A 15,629-nucleotide genomic window follows, 5' to 3' on the forward strand; every position below is an offset into this window, starting at 1 on the left:
GCCAACTTTGCGCCTGTGCTTGACCTCGAAACCGATATACCAGTTATTTTACATCTTCCGCTTCTTTTGGTGGGGGTCTGTTCGTTGTGGGCGCCCTGACAGGCACAGACTTCCATAATCCTCGACCCAGCCATGTCGACAATAAGTTATCAGCGTCACTGGGTGGGCGGGTATCTTTTGGTAGAAATAGCGTATCGTGGTGCACTTCTTAGATGCCCTTCCTGCCCTCACCGGTCTGTTGAGTAGCAGCGTACTTGTCGCTGAGCTCATCGTAGCTCTTGTGGAGCTGCTCGCTTTGCTTCTTGAGGGTCTTGAGGTCCTGCTCCTTGAGCTCAAGCTCCTTTCGGAGACGGGCGAGCTCACCGGGCTTACCGGCAGCGGCGAGCTTCTCGGCCTCCTTGGTGTTATCCTTGGTACCCTCGTAAGAGCGGACCTTGTCCTCGAGACGCATTACCTCGATGATCATAACGTAGGTACGGTTAAGGATGAGTGACAGGAAGAGGGTGAAACCACAAAGGTACATGTTGCGTTGGGAGTAGAACTTGCGAGCCTGGACTTCGAGACGCTCGTGACCCATGACGGCAGCACTATAAGCGAGAGTAAAAGTCAGTAACATGGCCAATTGCAATGCCGCAGTTGCGTGGGGTAACATACCCTCCTCCACCGTGCTTAGCCTGTTCCGAGGCAGCGGCGAGCTCGAGCTGGACACGGTAGACACGGTTCACGCTGTCCACGAAAAGGATCAGAATAAAGATAAAGGTAATCTTCATCCAATACTGAATCTTGGCGACGACGGGGTTCTCTGAAATGAAACTGATGCTGCTGTTAGCGCAATGCTACACGAGTGAAAGGAACTTCGTGATAACGTACGTAAAGATCTTTCGCTTCACGTTGAAGGGCATGGGGAAGATCAGGAGCATGAAGAGTCCCATCTCGAAGACGAGTAGCATAAAGACCTGATTGCCATAGTTAGTGACTCGATTTCCGAAAACACTGAAGCTCCGTGTCGCGATGTAGGTAACATACAAGAGTGTAGTAGAGCGTCATGGTGACGGTGGCAGCTGACGAGGGGTAAACAGCTAAAAAAAAATGGTTTCGTATGCGAGAATCGAGAAGCTCAGAGGGAGCTTTCCGAGTGTCGAGTTCGTGAGGTGTTGAGGGGATGTCAAGAGAGGAAAATCAAATGATTGCAAGGGGAACGGAAAGCTTTCCAGTTGCGAGGTCTTCGTATTTGTAGGAGGGAGGACAAATGACAAAGGTGGTCAGTTTGGAACTGAACCTGGCAAAAAGCTGGGAAAGCTGTTCCCAGTCGAGCACCAGTTACGCTACTTCCCTCTTCCGAATCGACAACGTCATCGCCTGTGGCTGGAGGCTACTGGCCGCTAAAGGTGGCATGTGGGGCACAAGCTTCACAGGAGACGAGACTTAGGTATCTAGCACGCTTTGATACTAGTGCAGATCTACCCGTGTTATTCATTTATGAAAACATAATGCTATCTACTTATACACAAGTATGATATCAGAACATTCTTGACATGACAAGTCTATCGAGATACTTCAAAAAAGTACCAACTTATTGTCTTAAACAGCATATATACTTGAAGAAAACAAACAGATTAGTCAACCTGTTTGCGTCAAGGTCGAGAATCTCGACCGTCGTATTTATTATATCACGTAGCTATCTCTTTCTCTTTCTCTTTATCTGATGCTTTAGCCTCTCAGGCTGTTGCTTGCCCAAGCCAGAAATCCAATCCCAGTTCGAGCTACCGCAAACATGTGCCGTCAACGTCTATTTAAAACGAACCCAGACCTATTATTCAAGTTCCCTGCCCAGACCACTCACTGGCTGGCGCTCATCCAATCTCCATCATCTCTTAACTTGGCTGGTAGACGTCGATTCCTCGCGACTCTATCGATGCGCGAACGAACTACAACGTCTTGGTCGTCGTCGTCGTCACCATCATCATCATCATCATCATCCTCGTTGTCTTCCCCCAGCTGAATTCGAAGCCGTCTGGATTCTTCAACGGATCCCTCAGTAGGCGTCACATCTTCCATGCTATCATTAATTTCCACAGACTGTGGTTGTGGCAGTACCATCGGCCGCACGATCGTATCTGGCACCACAATATTTTTGTCCGTTTGCTCCTCTGTTTGCTCTGTTTGCTCTGTTTCCTCCGACACCGACGCCGATAACCTAGTTGTTGCGGTTGTCGGAGCTGAAGTGGGTTTCCGGGGGTATTTTCTAGGCCGACCGCTGCCGGGTCTGGCCCCTCCTCTCTTGCCTCGAGTTTTGACTTCTCCTCGAGGTTTACCACTTTGATCCGAGCCAAGTGTCTTTGCAGCAGGTCGCGCACGTTTTCGAAACCTGGCAGCCGATGGCTTGCCAGTTTCATAATCTGACTCGCCATCAGATGGCGTTTCTACGAGAGATGCATCTGTCCCGGTAGGACGATATTCCTCTTCTTCTGAATCCTCGTCGAGAGCGCCCTTCTTACGTTTGCGCAACGGCTTCGGAGTGAATCCAAGTGTCGCCGTCAAATCATCCTCATAAACGACTTCCTGGGTCTTCTTCCCCTTTCCGGGCTTCTTCTTGTCCATCTTTGGGGCCTTTCTGGCGACTCCTTCCCCATTGGGTCGTCTCGTTCGCTTCTTACCCTCGCCCGATTTCTCTCCCGTCTTATGGTCGAGCAGCTTCTTTGTCAGGTTAGGGAAGTTCTCTCCATAGTTAAAGAAAAGCTCTTCTCCAGCTGCGATATCACGCATAGCTGTAAACTTGATTCGGTACTCGCCATTGACATAGAGAATGCGAGGCGTAATGTTGCACCCACGTTTGTCACTCTCTGAGGCATGGTTGATGTAACGACTCAAGTTGCCGTACGTGGCAGCGTCCACCCAGATGCCTTCGGCTTCCAAAAGAGTGAAAACGTAGGAGATATTGGATTCTTCATCAAACACGTCACCCCGTCGAGCTTCTCGTCGTACACCTTCGTCGTGTGTAATCAACTCTCCAACGTATTCGATGATAAAATCGTCTTGAGCGATAGGCTCAACCGTAAACAGTCCGTACCCAACACCTTCAAGCTGACTCTGGCCTAAAGCAAGGCCCTTTGGCTGGCCACGTTGAAGAGAGCAGTTCTGACAACCAGTAGAATGGAGGACTTCGTCGTCGGCGTTCTCAGGATCGGCCCTGTCCAGTACACCACACGTCCCACAAACATCCGGGTCACATTCGCGGTTCAGCTGCACACAAACACATGGCCTGTCCTTTTGTTTACTAAAGCATGTTTTTCCTTGTGAGTGGCAGGCACAACCAGTGAACTTGTATGCACAGCTCTCAACAGTACATCCACAAAACTTTTCGCAGAGAACATTTTGTTGAACGCAGACACAGCTTTCCAAGGTACAAGGGCCTTCATGAGAGCAGTGCTCGAAAATCTCGCGTTTTTGGTACTGATGGGTTGCGGTGTGGCCCTCCCAATCTCCGATTAGTACTTTCTTGAACCGATCATACCAATTGACCGTTCGCCTTTGCAATTTCCTCGCTGGCTCCGGTGGGGGTAGAGATATATCCATACGTTCATATTCGTTGAAAACGCCACTACAGTCGCGGTCAAGGAGTTGGGCGACCAAACAAAAGGGGTCTTTCTTGACTTGGCTGTGGTCGGTTGTTGCGACAGCGGAACGCAAGACGTACTGCTCTTCTTCATTCCAGGGTCGCTGAACCGAGCATGCCTCAGGGCGAGGCGACGACTGATAGCAGTTCCGTTTGCAGAGGTGTGAGTGACCATTCATCATATCGGTATCATCATCTTCGTGAGGTATGCGCCGTCTCCGCCTGAGAGTTTCTGAAAGGCGAGGAAGCATCGAGAGGGTGCGTTTACAATTCTGCGCATCATATTCACCATGTTCGCAAGAATGACTAAAGCAAATGAGACAACCGAGAATTGAATAAGTACCCAGCCAGTACTCGATGGCCTCATGTTCGTTTTCTTTTTGCGAGCTGGAGCCGTCCTTCGCTGTAGGCTTGGTTTCCATGATGCTGTCAACTGATTCATCCAGAAGTAGAACATCGCGAAGCTCAATTTGTTTGTTTAGCGGTTGGCCCTGATGGAAGACGCGGTGAAATGCTTCGGTAAATATATCAGCAGCCTTGTTTGCCCCGGGCGGGGTGGTCGATCCAGCTGGGCGATGCGAGTTCAGAATGTCAGACTTTTGTCTGGGGGTGATTGCATTATCGGGTTCGCGACTTGCCATGTAGCGAATGAGGGTTGATTTGTCGCAGCCAGGCAGTGAAAGCTTGTCCAGCCAGCTCTCCAGATAGAGCAGGACAGTCGATGCGAATTCGGATCGTACAGTTATGCGCAACTTTTCTTCGCGACTCATGGGTTTGAAACCGGATTTTCGATCAATGTCCTCCAACTCCTGTAACCATATGTTGTATTTGTACTCTTCCGAGGTCTCGAGATCCCTCAAGTGGGGTACAAATGTCAGCATTGTGTTGGGTGTGAGAATATTCTTTTTGATTTCCACATGGTGAAAACGATACCGCGGTACACGCTCTTCATCCGTTTGAATTCGTACAATCATGTGATGATCCTCCCGCTTGTTGTTCTTCAGTTTAGTACTAGTATGCTCCTTTTGAAAAGGAAAAAAAAAGTTAGTGCTACTGAGACAAATTTCGTTTGATATCAAATACCTTAGATTTGATTTTCATCGTTTCGCCCTTCTTCGCCGGCACAGGCTTGCTGGTGAGTCCGGCAAAGAGATTGCTGCCAGTGAGACTGCGTCGCTCTATGGGTTGTGTAGATTCAATGATGAAAGAGGTCATGCGACTGTGTCCGTTTCTGATATCCTGGCGATATTCAGTTAACTTTTCAGCGACAGCAGCAACATCCCATTCAGGTTTTCTGGGCGTCTGATACTTGGGAGAGGTGGGCCGGGGTTCTTGTGATGATATATCCATATCTTGTTCAAGTGCTGGCGTCACCTGACGAGATGCCGCGTTGGAAGTTGTCACTCTAGGCAGTCTTGCCATACTGTCGGCATCGTCAAAGGTAGCAACTACTTGAGTCACCTTCTGCTCAATCTTGAGGACGGGAGGTGATGGACGTGGTGGCTCAATGGAATGCTGCTTATCCTGAATGGCGGTGATGGAAGATGAGATTCGATTTATCTTGGGCGGGCTGACAGGTGCATGGGTTGACGATGGACGTCGTTCGATAGTAAAGTTGGGGGCAAAACGCGCCTGGGTGGTAAAAGTGTCTGCGGGGAGGACAGGCGACGACGATGATGTTCGAAGATAGTCAGATCTGTCACTGTCTTCATCCACAGTCAAGTCGATGGTGATGGGTCTTGCGTTGATGGAGGTGGATTGAGTAGCCATGATTGCGGCTAATTGTTTTGCCTCAAAAGTTTAAGTGAGGTACGACGAATAATGAGTAAGGTAGGTGCAGGTCCAGACAGGACTGCCGTTATCAAGCAAGGTTTTCCTTAGGATTGCCCCTCTCTTTGACTCGCAACTACCACCATTCTGCAAAGAAACGGTTACTTTGAAAGACGGGTAGAAGAAGCAGGAATAAAGAGAGACTGTTTCGATCTGCAGTTTGCAATCTCGTTGTGGTGGGCAGCACCTTTGTAGGTAAGCCAGTGAATAGACGAAGCAAAGAAACACGACTTCGTCTAGCCCGAGAGACGCGTGTGGACAGATTAAAACTTGGATTTGACAATGAGAAGCAACAGGCGGAACGAGAAGCGCAAATTGAAGCGTATTAACCAAGGAACCCAATAGACCGTTGCGCTGTAGCGTATTTGCCAGATTCCGCACAATTAAAACGATATTATTTGATGGCCGTTGTGTTGTCGTTGAAATCCGAGACGAGCGAAAGATGAATGAATGAATGTTAGACATACGCGTTGAGAGGAGACTGCAGGGGATGTTGACAGGGGAGCGCGCTCACTAATCGACATTAGCGTCTTTCGATTGGTCCTGAGGCCTGGAAATTCCCCTGTCAGCGACCCCAATTGGAGTTCATTCATTGAGAATAGTACTACCTGGATACATATATAAACAATTGTTGATACTGAATAGTGTTTATTTCAAACTAGACTTCGTTCTTAGCACTTGAATTTATTTCTATGGATGTATTTCGTCCATGGAACTTAGATGAATTATGTGTCAAGTCAACAATGGATATAAGTGAGCTGGCGAATATCCGAGAAAGTCAAACATGCGATTGTACAAGTGCAAAGAACTTTAGAATAATACCAGCAATTCAATCGCTGCCTTTGTTTGATTTCAATCCACTTGCGCCGTTGTTTGGTCGTTCAATTTCGTGATATCTGTCTAAGTCACTAAATCGGGCTGTCTCACGTGAACGTCGGAGTTGCCGGATGTTGTTACTCTTACCTAGGTACATAGCCTACATTGCAATAGTCAACAAAATCCTTCTACATTAGTACCTTAGTAGGTATTTATCTTGCCTTTGACGTTACAGCAAATGATCTCAGCATGTTCAATTGCAATTTGAAGATATCGAAAGGTTTCAAGGATAGTTGTTGTTGTGGTGGTTATGCCCGGTAATTATTTATGGTTGTTTCACTTAACCTATCTCTCTCCTTTGCATGTCTTTGAGAGTCCAATATTGATATGCAACCAACACGATATTCGACAATTTAGATATCACCACAATTATCTGGAATACTACGAACTGGGTCTTTATCTACAGAATTCTTGAAGCCTGGCCTTTTGGAGAACCAGATGATTTTCCAGATTTCTGAAGCCTCTATCCGTTGGATGCCTTTTGCAGATCTGCTAGCTACGGAAAAGACCCTGTTTCACGACGACATCTAGACGGAACTAACCACACCAAACAAACATGTGAGAAGTTCTTGAGGTAATTTAACTTGGTCAGATCGAACAATACCCCTTGATTGTTGATCTTTCCGGACTGGAGACTGCCGAACGATCGTTCATTCTAAAAACCACTTCAACTTGCCTCTGGCCAGTGAGCATGTCAAGAACCCAAAACTTATGCCGCGATATCGTCATTTTTCATCTTAGAGACTCACTAGCGCAGGACTGGATTCGACCGAAGCTTGGTGGGCATCAACCGCATCCGGGATGGGTCGGCCAGCAGCCAGCTCAAGGGGGGGTCCCTCTCCGGATGCACAGGCGATTGAGGATTCTTGGCGTCTGGTCAGGATAAGAAAGAAAATGCAAGACGTAGACCTGAGACATTACTTGACGTAAGGTAGTAGTACTTCGAAGAATGTAGTGATCACCAGGGGCTGCGTTGTACTCAATACACTAAATGTTAGCGCCCGTCTGTATCGAACATCCTCATTACCGTCCAATTCAGACGAGGTGGAGTTTGGATGACGTCGTTCTCAGCTCCCCCATAAAGCCGTGACGATCTTGTTCTCCGCAGCAACACACATACTACAGCACTACCAAGCATTGCCCAGTTTCTTGGACTCCCTCATATAACGTTCCCAGCTTCCCGGCCACGATCTTCTTTGATTTTCCCGACATCCATCTTTATCCTTGCTTCTCAGCTCTATAATCCCCACCCGATCCCAATAATATTTATCCCCTGCCTGTCCTTGTTGGACCCTTTACTTGTCAGCTCCACCGCTTGTCGCTCGTCGCATTTTCACCATCATCATGCATCGCACTTATTCTATGCGCCAGACCCGGGCGCCTACTGCCTCCCAACTCCAGGTGCGTAGCACTCATAGCTATCATGATGATTCAATAACGAGTATGCTGACTTGGACGTAGAACCCTCCTCCACCTCCCTCATCCACAAAGTCCGGTCGCCTCTTCAAGGGCAGCTTCGGTACGCTGATCCTCACACCATACCGGGTTCCGTAATGCTAATAACACATCCACGTAGGCCATGCCCTTCGTCGCAATGCAGGCGGTGCCTTTGGCCCCGACCTGGCCAAGAAGCTCTCCACGCTGGTCAAGATGGAAAAGAACGTGATGCGAAGCTTGGAGACCGTTGCCCGTGAACGAATGGAAGTTGCTGTATGTCCACGGAATTATACTTGCATCGAATGACATCACTGACTTGTCTAGCAACAATTGTCCATTTGGGGCGAGGCTGGAGATGAGGACGTTTCCGACGTTACCGACAAACTCGGCGTTCTGCTGTACGAGATTGGTGAGCTCGAAGACCAATACGTCGATCGATATGACCAATACCGAGTTACTATGAAGAGCATCCGTAACATTGAGGCCTCCGTTCAGCCCAGCCGTGACCGTAAGGATCATCCAGGCTCCTGTCCATACACACATACTGACACAGACAACAGGCAAGCAAAAGATTACCGATCAGATTGCTCAGCTCAAGTACAAGGAGCCCAACTCTCCCAAGATTGTTGTTCTCGAGCAGGAGCTCGTTCGAGCTGAGGCCGAGTCCCTCGTCGCAGAGGCCCAACTTTCTAACATTACACGCGAGAAGGTCAAGGCAGCCTATACTTACCAGTTCGATGCCCTCCGGGAGCACTGTGAGAAGGTTGCTATTATCGCCGGGTATGGAAAGCACCTGCTCGAGCTTATCGACGACACTCCCGTTACACCTGGTGAAACTCGACAGGCCTATGATGGGTATGAGGCTAGCAAGGCCATCATCCAAGACTGTGAGGACGCTCTCACCAGCTGGGTCTCTTCCAACGCTGTCGTTTCTTCCAAGCTGTCCACCCGTGCCCGTACATTGTCCCAGCGACGCCGAAACAACATCCGCACTAGGGGTGAGGGACATGACCTGTCTGGCCAGGACATGCCCCTGAACGACGGTAGTTCCTGGACAGCTCGCGACCGCGACCTCGATAGTGAAGAGGAAGAGGAAGACGAGGATGCCCGTGGTTCCATCCTGGACAGCGATGGTGGCCTGAACGGCGAGTCCCGTGGACGCCCACAGGAAGCTGTTGTCGCATAGAACGTGCTCATGATCGATGTGGCAAAGTGAATATTGGAGATGAAGTAATTACAGGAACGCGATCTTGATTGTACAAGGCGTTGATGGTAACTTAATGCTGGAGGTTGCAAAAGGGCTGTTCTGTTTGGGTACAATAACTTTCTTTTGCGATAGCCTTAGTGTACTTTTAACGATTAATATTATGTTTGTATTCGTTATCATCACATGAAACCACCATCCCGCACCTGACTGGCGAATTGCTCAACCTCCATCTTGACAATGTGATGGCCCGGTATGACCACTAAACCCAAGTAACGAGATGTCATGTCAACCTTAACAGATGCCCCGTCTGCTTCCTCGAGTACCTTTGCACGTTCCCTGGATGATAGCTGGCGGTACTCATACGTATGGGCCAGAATAATATTCCTATCCTTCAGGTTATTATTAGTAGGCAGTTCGTCGATGGGCCTTCTTCACGAGAGGCTACAGGGTATTGAGAGGCAAAGACTCACAGGGTCGGCGCATTTTAGCGAACCCCAGAATAACCGGCCATCCGACGTGTATACTCGAAGGTTCTTGTTCAATATTGTCGCAAGATATTGCCGAGCCGTATCCGGATTCATTTTGGCTCTGGGAGTGGCTTGATAACCCGATCAAGATTGTGAGGACTGCCTTAGATGGGAGTGTGGGGAATGTTAGGCTCATTGATTTGGGTGGACAGAAAATGGGTATTTTGGGGCGTAACGATAATCCGCTCCTACAGGGTGACTGAGTTAACGGGCTATTTTGGTTCCAAGAGGATTGGAAAGTATACTGGAAATTCATATCAATATTTATGAATTATGCTTATATATTGGATAACTTGAGGTTTCTAACGGTTGTTTTTATTATCCATACCAAGATTATAGAGGGGTGTCTGTTCAACAGGTATTCAATAAATACCTTAGTTCTAAGGAAGTATATAGAGAGGGAGGTAGGTAGGTATCAATGGAAATTCTGCTACAGGGGAAGGATGGACGCTAAAGTCTGTAGCCCCACGCTGACGTTATTCACTTGTAGCCCGTTCCGCAGGCAGACGTGAATTCTATCATATCGTCCTTTGCAAAACAATGTTGAAATCTACACAATCTTCCTTTTAACAATTGGCTGCACACAAGCTGGACTAACTCATTTTAACCTCAGTCAGACCATGACCATTAATTTCACCGAACGAGGGCGCATCCCTTGAGTATAAGGCCTTGTGCCTCCTGACATCGCGGGCTCTACCAATTCACGGTCATAATCCATCATGGGTGTGAACGGCCTCTGGACAGTTGTGCAACCATGCGCTCGACCGACGAACCTAGCGACTCTCAATCGTAAGCGGCTTGCAGTAGATGCCTCAATTTGGATCTACCAATTCCTTAAAGCTGTGCGCGACAAGGAGGGAAATGCTTTGCGCAATTCCCATGTCGTTGGTTTCTTTCGTCGCATATGCAAGCTCCTATGGTTCGGTATTCAACCAGTTTTTGTCTTTGATGGCGGTGCCCCTGTACTCAAGCGACAGACAATCCAACATCGGAAGCGGAGACGTGAAGGTCGTCGCGAAGATGCTGTTCGAACCGCTGGCAAGCTCTTGGCTGTGCAGATGCAGCGAATCGCGGAAGAGGACCAAGATCGCAGGCGAAGAGACCGTGAACGCGATATATCAGCTAGGGAGGAAGAGCAACAGGAGGTGATTCCCGAAGCTAGCCAGCTCGTATACGACGATGAGGCTCTCCTGTCACAGCAGGAACGACAGAAGGGAAGGACATTCCGAAAACAAGATGCATACCACCTACCTGACCTCGACGGAGGTGGTATCGCAGCAATGGGGAAGCCTGATGATCCGCGAATCATGAGCGTAGAGGAACTGGAAGAATACGCCCGACAGTTCCACGAAGGAGAAGACATCAATCTTTACGACTTTAGCAAGATCGATTTCGATGGCGAGTTTTTCAAAAGTCTTCCCGCCGCCGATCGATACAATATTCTTAATGCAGCGAGGCTCCGAAGTCGATTGAGAATGGGCCTTAGTAAGGAACAATTGGAAGAAATGTTCCCAGATCGCATGGCATTCTCCAAATTTCAAATCGACAGAGTCAAGGAGCGCAACCACCTCACCCAACGTCTCATGTACGAAGTGGGTATGACGGGTACTGACCTCACTCTTGGAGTCAATGCAAGAGTCGCTGGAGAAAAGAACCGCGAGTACATCCTTGTAAAAAACGATGGTGCAGAAGGAGGATGGGCCCTGGGTGTGGTTAGCAGAGATAAAGATGTTGGTGAAGCACACAAACCCATTGACGTGGATGCCATCCAAGTTCAATACCAGTCCAAAGAAGACGAAGATGAAGATGAGGATTTCGAGGACGTCCCTATTGAAGGTCTTAATCGATTGCCAAAGCCTTCTGCCTCGCAGATAGCTAGCTATCAAGCAGCTCAAGACGCAGCGACAAGACGTCGACAATTCTACAGTGGCCATCGGAAGGAATCAACAGAGCAGGAAGAGGGATCGCTCTTTGTTGGCGATAATGTCGAAAATACAGATAATTTATTCCAGGAACCACTGGAAGACGAGCTGCATGCCGATGAGGAGGATGATCTCAACCGCGCAATCGCCATGTCACTCCAAAAACAGCATGGGGTTGGACTGGAGTCAGAAAAAGAGGAAGATTTTCAAGATGTCCTTACCGAAGCACCAAAATGGACACAAAAGTCTGTCGAGTCACAAAAGCCTATCACAGCCAAGGGAGGCTCCATGATCGCCCATATCGTCAACAACCGAGCAAGTGCTGCTGTGCCAAAGCGACAAGAGCATGATACCGCTGCCGACAGTGATAGTGATGATATGCAGACGGTACTTGCAAAGGCAAGGATGCAGAAGAAGCCGCAGCCGAAACCCAAAGCAAAGTTCGTGCCTGTTGTTGAAAACAAGAAGAACCCATTCGACGGCCCACTGCCGTTCGCTAAACTTGATTGGCGCTCTTCTGTGTTTGGAAAGAAGAAGACCGAGGTGGCCGGACCAAGCAAGAAAGCCGAGGTTACAGATGAAGCTCCAGCTCCGAAGTACGATGAAGAGGACGACATGGCTGGTGGCTTTGAGAGAGAGTTAGTGGACGAGAATGCACCCAAACCCCTACCGCCATGGATGGCAGATGACACAGACATCCGAGAGTCGCTTAAGAAGCAAAAGGATGCAGAACGTGAGATCAACAACGCAGACCGGCTGGCAGCTGAGGAGGACCAGAGACTTTATCGCCGGAACATGCAGGACCAGCTGATTCATATTGACTCCTCATCAGACGATGACAGCGACATTGAGGTTCTCGAGAAAGCTCCATCACCCAAGACGTCTCAGAGAGAGACGAACTTTGTTGACGTTGACGAGCCTGAAGCCACCAAGAAAGCTTCACCCCAGTTTGAAAAGCCAGAACTTATTTCAGAAAAGGCCCCAGAGGAAACCATGGAGCCCCCATCTCTTCCTGAAGTCGAAGTGCTTGCAGACCGTACTCTGGTGGACTCAACTAACCTTCCGGCGCAAGAAACAGGGGACGAATCTGAGAAATCAGAATCACCTGAACCGGAATTCGAGGATGTGGTGCCTACCAATGCCGTGACTGAAGTCGCGGCAGAAAAGAGTCCTACGCCCATCTTCGAAGAGCTTCCTTCTATCAGTGCGCCCTTAGTAAACGAAGGAGCCCAGGAGCCTGATCTTGAAGAAGACGATGGCCTCTTTGACGATGTAGAGTATGACGAATTCAGCGATCCTGGTGATGAAGAGCTCTTGGCATCGCTGGCCGAGGAATCTGAAGAGCATGCCCGTTTTGCTAGCGAGCTGAACAATAAGACGGCTGAGCAGAACAAAGAGGACTATGAAAGAGAACTGCGTGCTCTTCGAACTCAACAGAAGAAAGACCGCCGAGATGCCGATGAGGTGACCCAAGTCATGATCACAGAATGCCAAGCTCTACTACGATTATTCGGCATCCCTTACATTACGGCTCCCATGGAAGCTGAAGCACAATGCGCCGAGTTGGTTAAGCTTGGGCTCGTCGATGGCATCGTGACGGATGATTCAGATACCTTCTTATTTGGCGGCACACGAGTCTACAAAAACATGTTCAACAGCAACAAATTTGTAGAGTGCTACCTAATGAACGACATTGAGAATGAGTTATCCTTGACCCGCGACCAACTTATCTCGCTTGCTCATTTGCTCGGTTCTGATTATACCGAAGGGCTACCCGGAGTAGGTCCAGTTACAGCAGTAGAGATCCTCTCCGAGTTTCCTGGTAGATCTGGGCTGGAGAACTTTCGTGAATGGTGGAAATCGGTGCAGTCACAAACACGGCCTAAGGATGCCGATGTTTCGACCCCCTTCCGCAAGAAGTTTCGCAAATCACAGGGTACCAAGCTCTTTCTACCGCCGGGCTTCCCTAGTCCGGCTGTCTACGATGCTTACCTCCACCCAGAGGTCGATGACAGTAATGAAAATTTTCAATGGGGTGTACCGGACGTGGAGGGACTACGGCAATTTTTGATGGCTACCATTGGTTGGAGTAAGGAGCGTACAGACGAAGTACTTGTGCCAGTTATCAAAGACATGAACAAGCGAGACCGTGAAGGTACGCAGAGCAACATTACCAGGTTCTTCGGAGGCAGTGTCGGAGTTGGAGCCAAGGATGCGTTCGCACCGCGGCAGAGAGCCCAGGGTAGTAAACGCATGGCGGCTGCGGTAGACCGTCTGCGAGCGAATGTTGCAGGTGAAGAGCCACAGAGCTCTGCAAACGGTGGAGGGAAGAGAAAGAGGGGATCGAGAAGGAACGCAACTAGGACAGCAGAAGACGAAGATGACGAGCAGGAAGAGGAGCAAACTACAAGCAAGGGTCACGGTAAGAGAGCGAAGGCTTCATAAGTTTTTAGAACCAGAGCTTTCTTCTGGAGGATCATATTACATTGGATAATTTCCAGACTATTATAATAACCCCTGTATATCAATGAGAACATGTAGCAGTAAAGAGAAACCGATATATTTCCTAAAGTTCTTGCAACGAAGCAAGATCAACAGGATACTTGGCAGAAACAATCATTCCTTTCCTGACATCATGAAATGAAGTTATGATGACGATGGAAATAACTCGGGCTTGCTCATCATAGCCATGACGGCACGGACGTCATCCGAGAGGCGCCGTTTCTCATTAAGCTCTATAGTGGAGGTTAATCCCCGGCAGAAATTGCAAACACGCAGCTCACGTGCCATCTATCAGGCATTGGTTTGGTATTTGCGAAAGGTAGAAACTACGCCCCCCCAAAAGGTAACAATTTGTCACCTCATTTCAACATCTTTCTCTTCAGTGGTTCTTTGTCTTTGTTACACTTCATTCTTCTCCTCCGCGCGCGCGCAAAAACCAAAAACAAGAAAAATCGCAAAAATGCCCATGGACGAACGTGAACTCGGGCAGCGCGTCAAGGCGCTCACAAAGTGCGTTGCTGCTAATGAGCCTCCGGAGAACGCCATCAAGCTGCTCGAGACACTGAAGAAGGATGCGTCTCCTACCGAAGAGATGCTAAGGGTACGTCAAATAATTACCAGGGAAGAAGAGTGGAGAATGAAGGATATACAGACGCTCTGAGTACATAGACATATTGCCAGCTTTGCGCAAAATGCATGATCGCATTGTGCGCTTCGGCTATCCATCACAAAGTTGATGACATGTTATCTATCCTACGGATCTCTTTTTCTCGATTCGATTTGGAATCTTTACTAATATTGTGATTTCGCACTTACAGGCAACAAGAGCTGGTGTGTTTGTTGGCAAACTTCGTTCAAATCCGAACAAAGAGATCGCTCGCGCAGCCGCCGAACTTGTGAGCAAGTGGAAAAAGCTTGTCGAACAGGAGAAGAGCTCGAAACTCCAAAAGTCAAAGGTGGGATCGGGATCACCTGCCCCAGCTCCCGCATCCGCTCCCACATCGTCTCCCGCGCCTCCTCCATCGTCCTCTGGAAACTCCGGAGCTAAGTACAAGGGCGATATCGAGAAGCGCAAGTACGAAACCGACAACGTCAACGTCAAGCGAACCGACTCGTCCGTCCGAAACTCATGCATTGGTCTTATCTACAACGGCCTTGCATACCGATCAACAGCATCCGAGAACGACGTCGTTAACAAAGCCGTTTCTGTCGAAAATGCCGCCTTTGTTAAGTTCAAGGGCGAGACACCTGACTACAAGAAGAAGATCCGATCGCTTTTCACCAACCTCAAGAACAAGTCCAACCGAGAACTCGGAAAGAGCGTCTTGTCTGGGGAGATTTCTCCGGAAAAGTTCGTCACCATGTCCGATGATGAGCTCAAGAGCGAGGAGCAGCGCAAGAAGGAGCTCGAGCTGGAGAAGGAGAACATGAAGATGGCCCAGGTGCCTCAGGAACAGAAGAGTATCAGTGAGAGTCTGGAATGCGGCAAATGCAAGAAGAAGCAGGTCAGCTACACACAAGCGCAGACCCGAGCTGCTGATGAACCGATGACTACTTTCTGCGAGTGCATGGCTTGCGGCAACCGATGGAAGGTATGTATTTTGAAGTGTCCAAAAATGATTGACCGTGAAGCTAACATAGTTGATAGTTCTCTTAAAGAGACAGCAAATGACGGGAACAGAGAGCGGCGGCGTTTCTTTTTGCGCAGAAGA

At 48.8% G+C, this 15,629-nt stretch overlaps 6 protein-coding genes across 6 annotated transcripts; 3 read left to right on the forward strand and 3 right to left on the reverse strand.

Annotated features, from left to right (window-relative positions):
• Window positions 1-208: 208 nt before the first annotated feature.
• Window positions 209-1,047, reverse strand: FPOAC1_000956 (uncharacterized protein; the record flags this gene model as incomplete). Its single annotated transcript, XM_044845564.1, has 4 exons — window positions 209-587; window positions 655-813; window positions 871-956; window positions 1,027-1,047. The coding sequence occupies 4 exons, from the start codon at window positions 1,045-1,047 to the stop codon at window positions 209-211; spliced, it is 645 nt and encodes a 214-aa protein (XP_044711480.1).
• A 792-nt stretch (window positions 1,048-1,839) lies between these two features.
• FPOAC1_000957 (uncharacterized protein) lies at window positions 1,840-5,386 on the reverse strand (the record flags this gene model as incomplete). Its single annotated transcript, XM_044845565.1, has 2 exons — window positions 1,840-4,638; window positions 4,700-5,386. The coding sequence occupies 2 exons, from the start codon at window positions 5,384-5,386 to the stop codon at window positions 1,840-1,842; spliced, it is 3,486 nt and encodes a 1,161-aa protein (XP_044711481.1).
• Window positions 5,387-7,666: 2,280 nt separating this feature from the next.
• Window positions 7,667-8,945, forward strand: PIL1 (Eisosome core component; the record flags this gene model as incomplete). Its single annotated transcript, XM_044845566.1, has 5 exons — window positions 7,667-7,723; window positions 7,784-7,841; window positions 7,899-8,032; window positions 8,084-8,267; window positions 8,320-8,945. The coding sequence occupies 5 exons, from the start codon at window positions 7,667-7,669 to the stop codon at window positions 8,943-8,945; spliced, it is 1,059 nt and encodes a 352-aa protein (XP_044711482.1).
• Window positions 8,946-9,145: 200 nt separating this feature from the next.
• Window positions 9,146-9,547, reverse strand: FPOAC1_000959 (uncharacterized protein; the record flags this gene model as incomplete). The annotated part of the gene is made up of 2 exons (XM_044845567.1): window positions 9,146-9,355; window positions 9,437-9,547. 2 exons carry the CDS (start codon window positions 9,545-9,547, stop codon window positions 9,146-9,148), a joined length of 321 nt encoding a protein of 106 aa, XP_044711483.1.
• A 665-nt stretch (window positions 9,548-10,212) lies between these two features.
• On the forward strand, window positions 10,213-13,860 carry FPOAC1_000960 (uncharacterized protein; the record flags this gene model as incomplete). The annotated part of the gene is made up of 1 exon (XM_044845568.1): window positions 10,213-13,860. One exon carries the CDS (start codon window positions 10,213-10,215, stop codon window positions 13,858-13,860), a length of 3,648 nt encoding a protein of 1,215 aa, XP_044711484.1.
• Window positions 13,861-14,377: 517 nt separating this feature from the next.
• Window positions 14,378-15,574, forward strand: FPOAC1_000961 (uncharacterized protein; the record flags this gene model as incomplete). Its single annotated transcript, XM_044845569.1, has 3 exons — window positions 14,378-14,518; window positions 14,736-15,509; window positions 15,566-15,574. The coding sequence occupies 3 exons, from the start codon at window positions 14,378-14,380 to the stop codon at window positions 15,572-15,574; spliced, it is 924 nt and encodes a 307-aa protein (XP_044711485.1).
• Between the last annotated feature and the right edge of the window lie 55 nt (window positions 15,575-15,629).

This window comes from Fusarium poae, chromosome 1, assembly GCF_019609905.1.
Source record: "Fusarium poae strain DAOMC 252244 chromosome 1, whole genome shotgun sequence".
NCBI lineage: Eukaryota > Fungi > Ascomycota > Sordariomycetes > Hypocreales > Nectriaceae > Fusarium > Fusarium poae.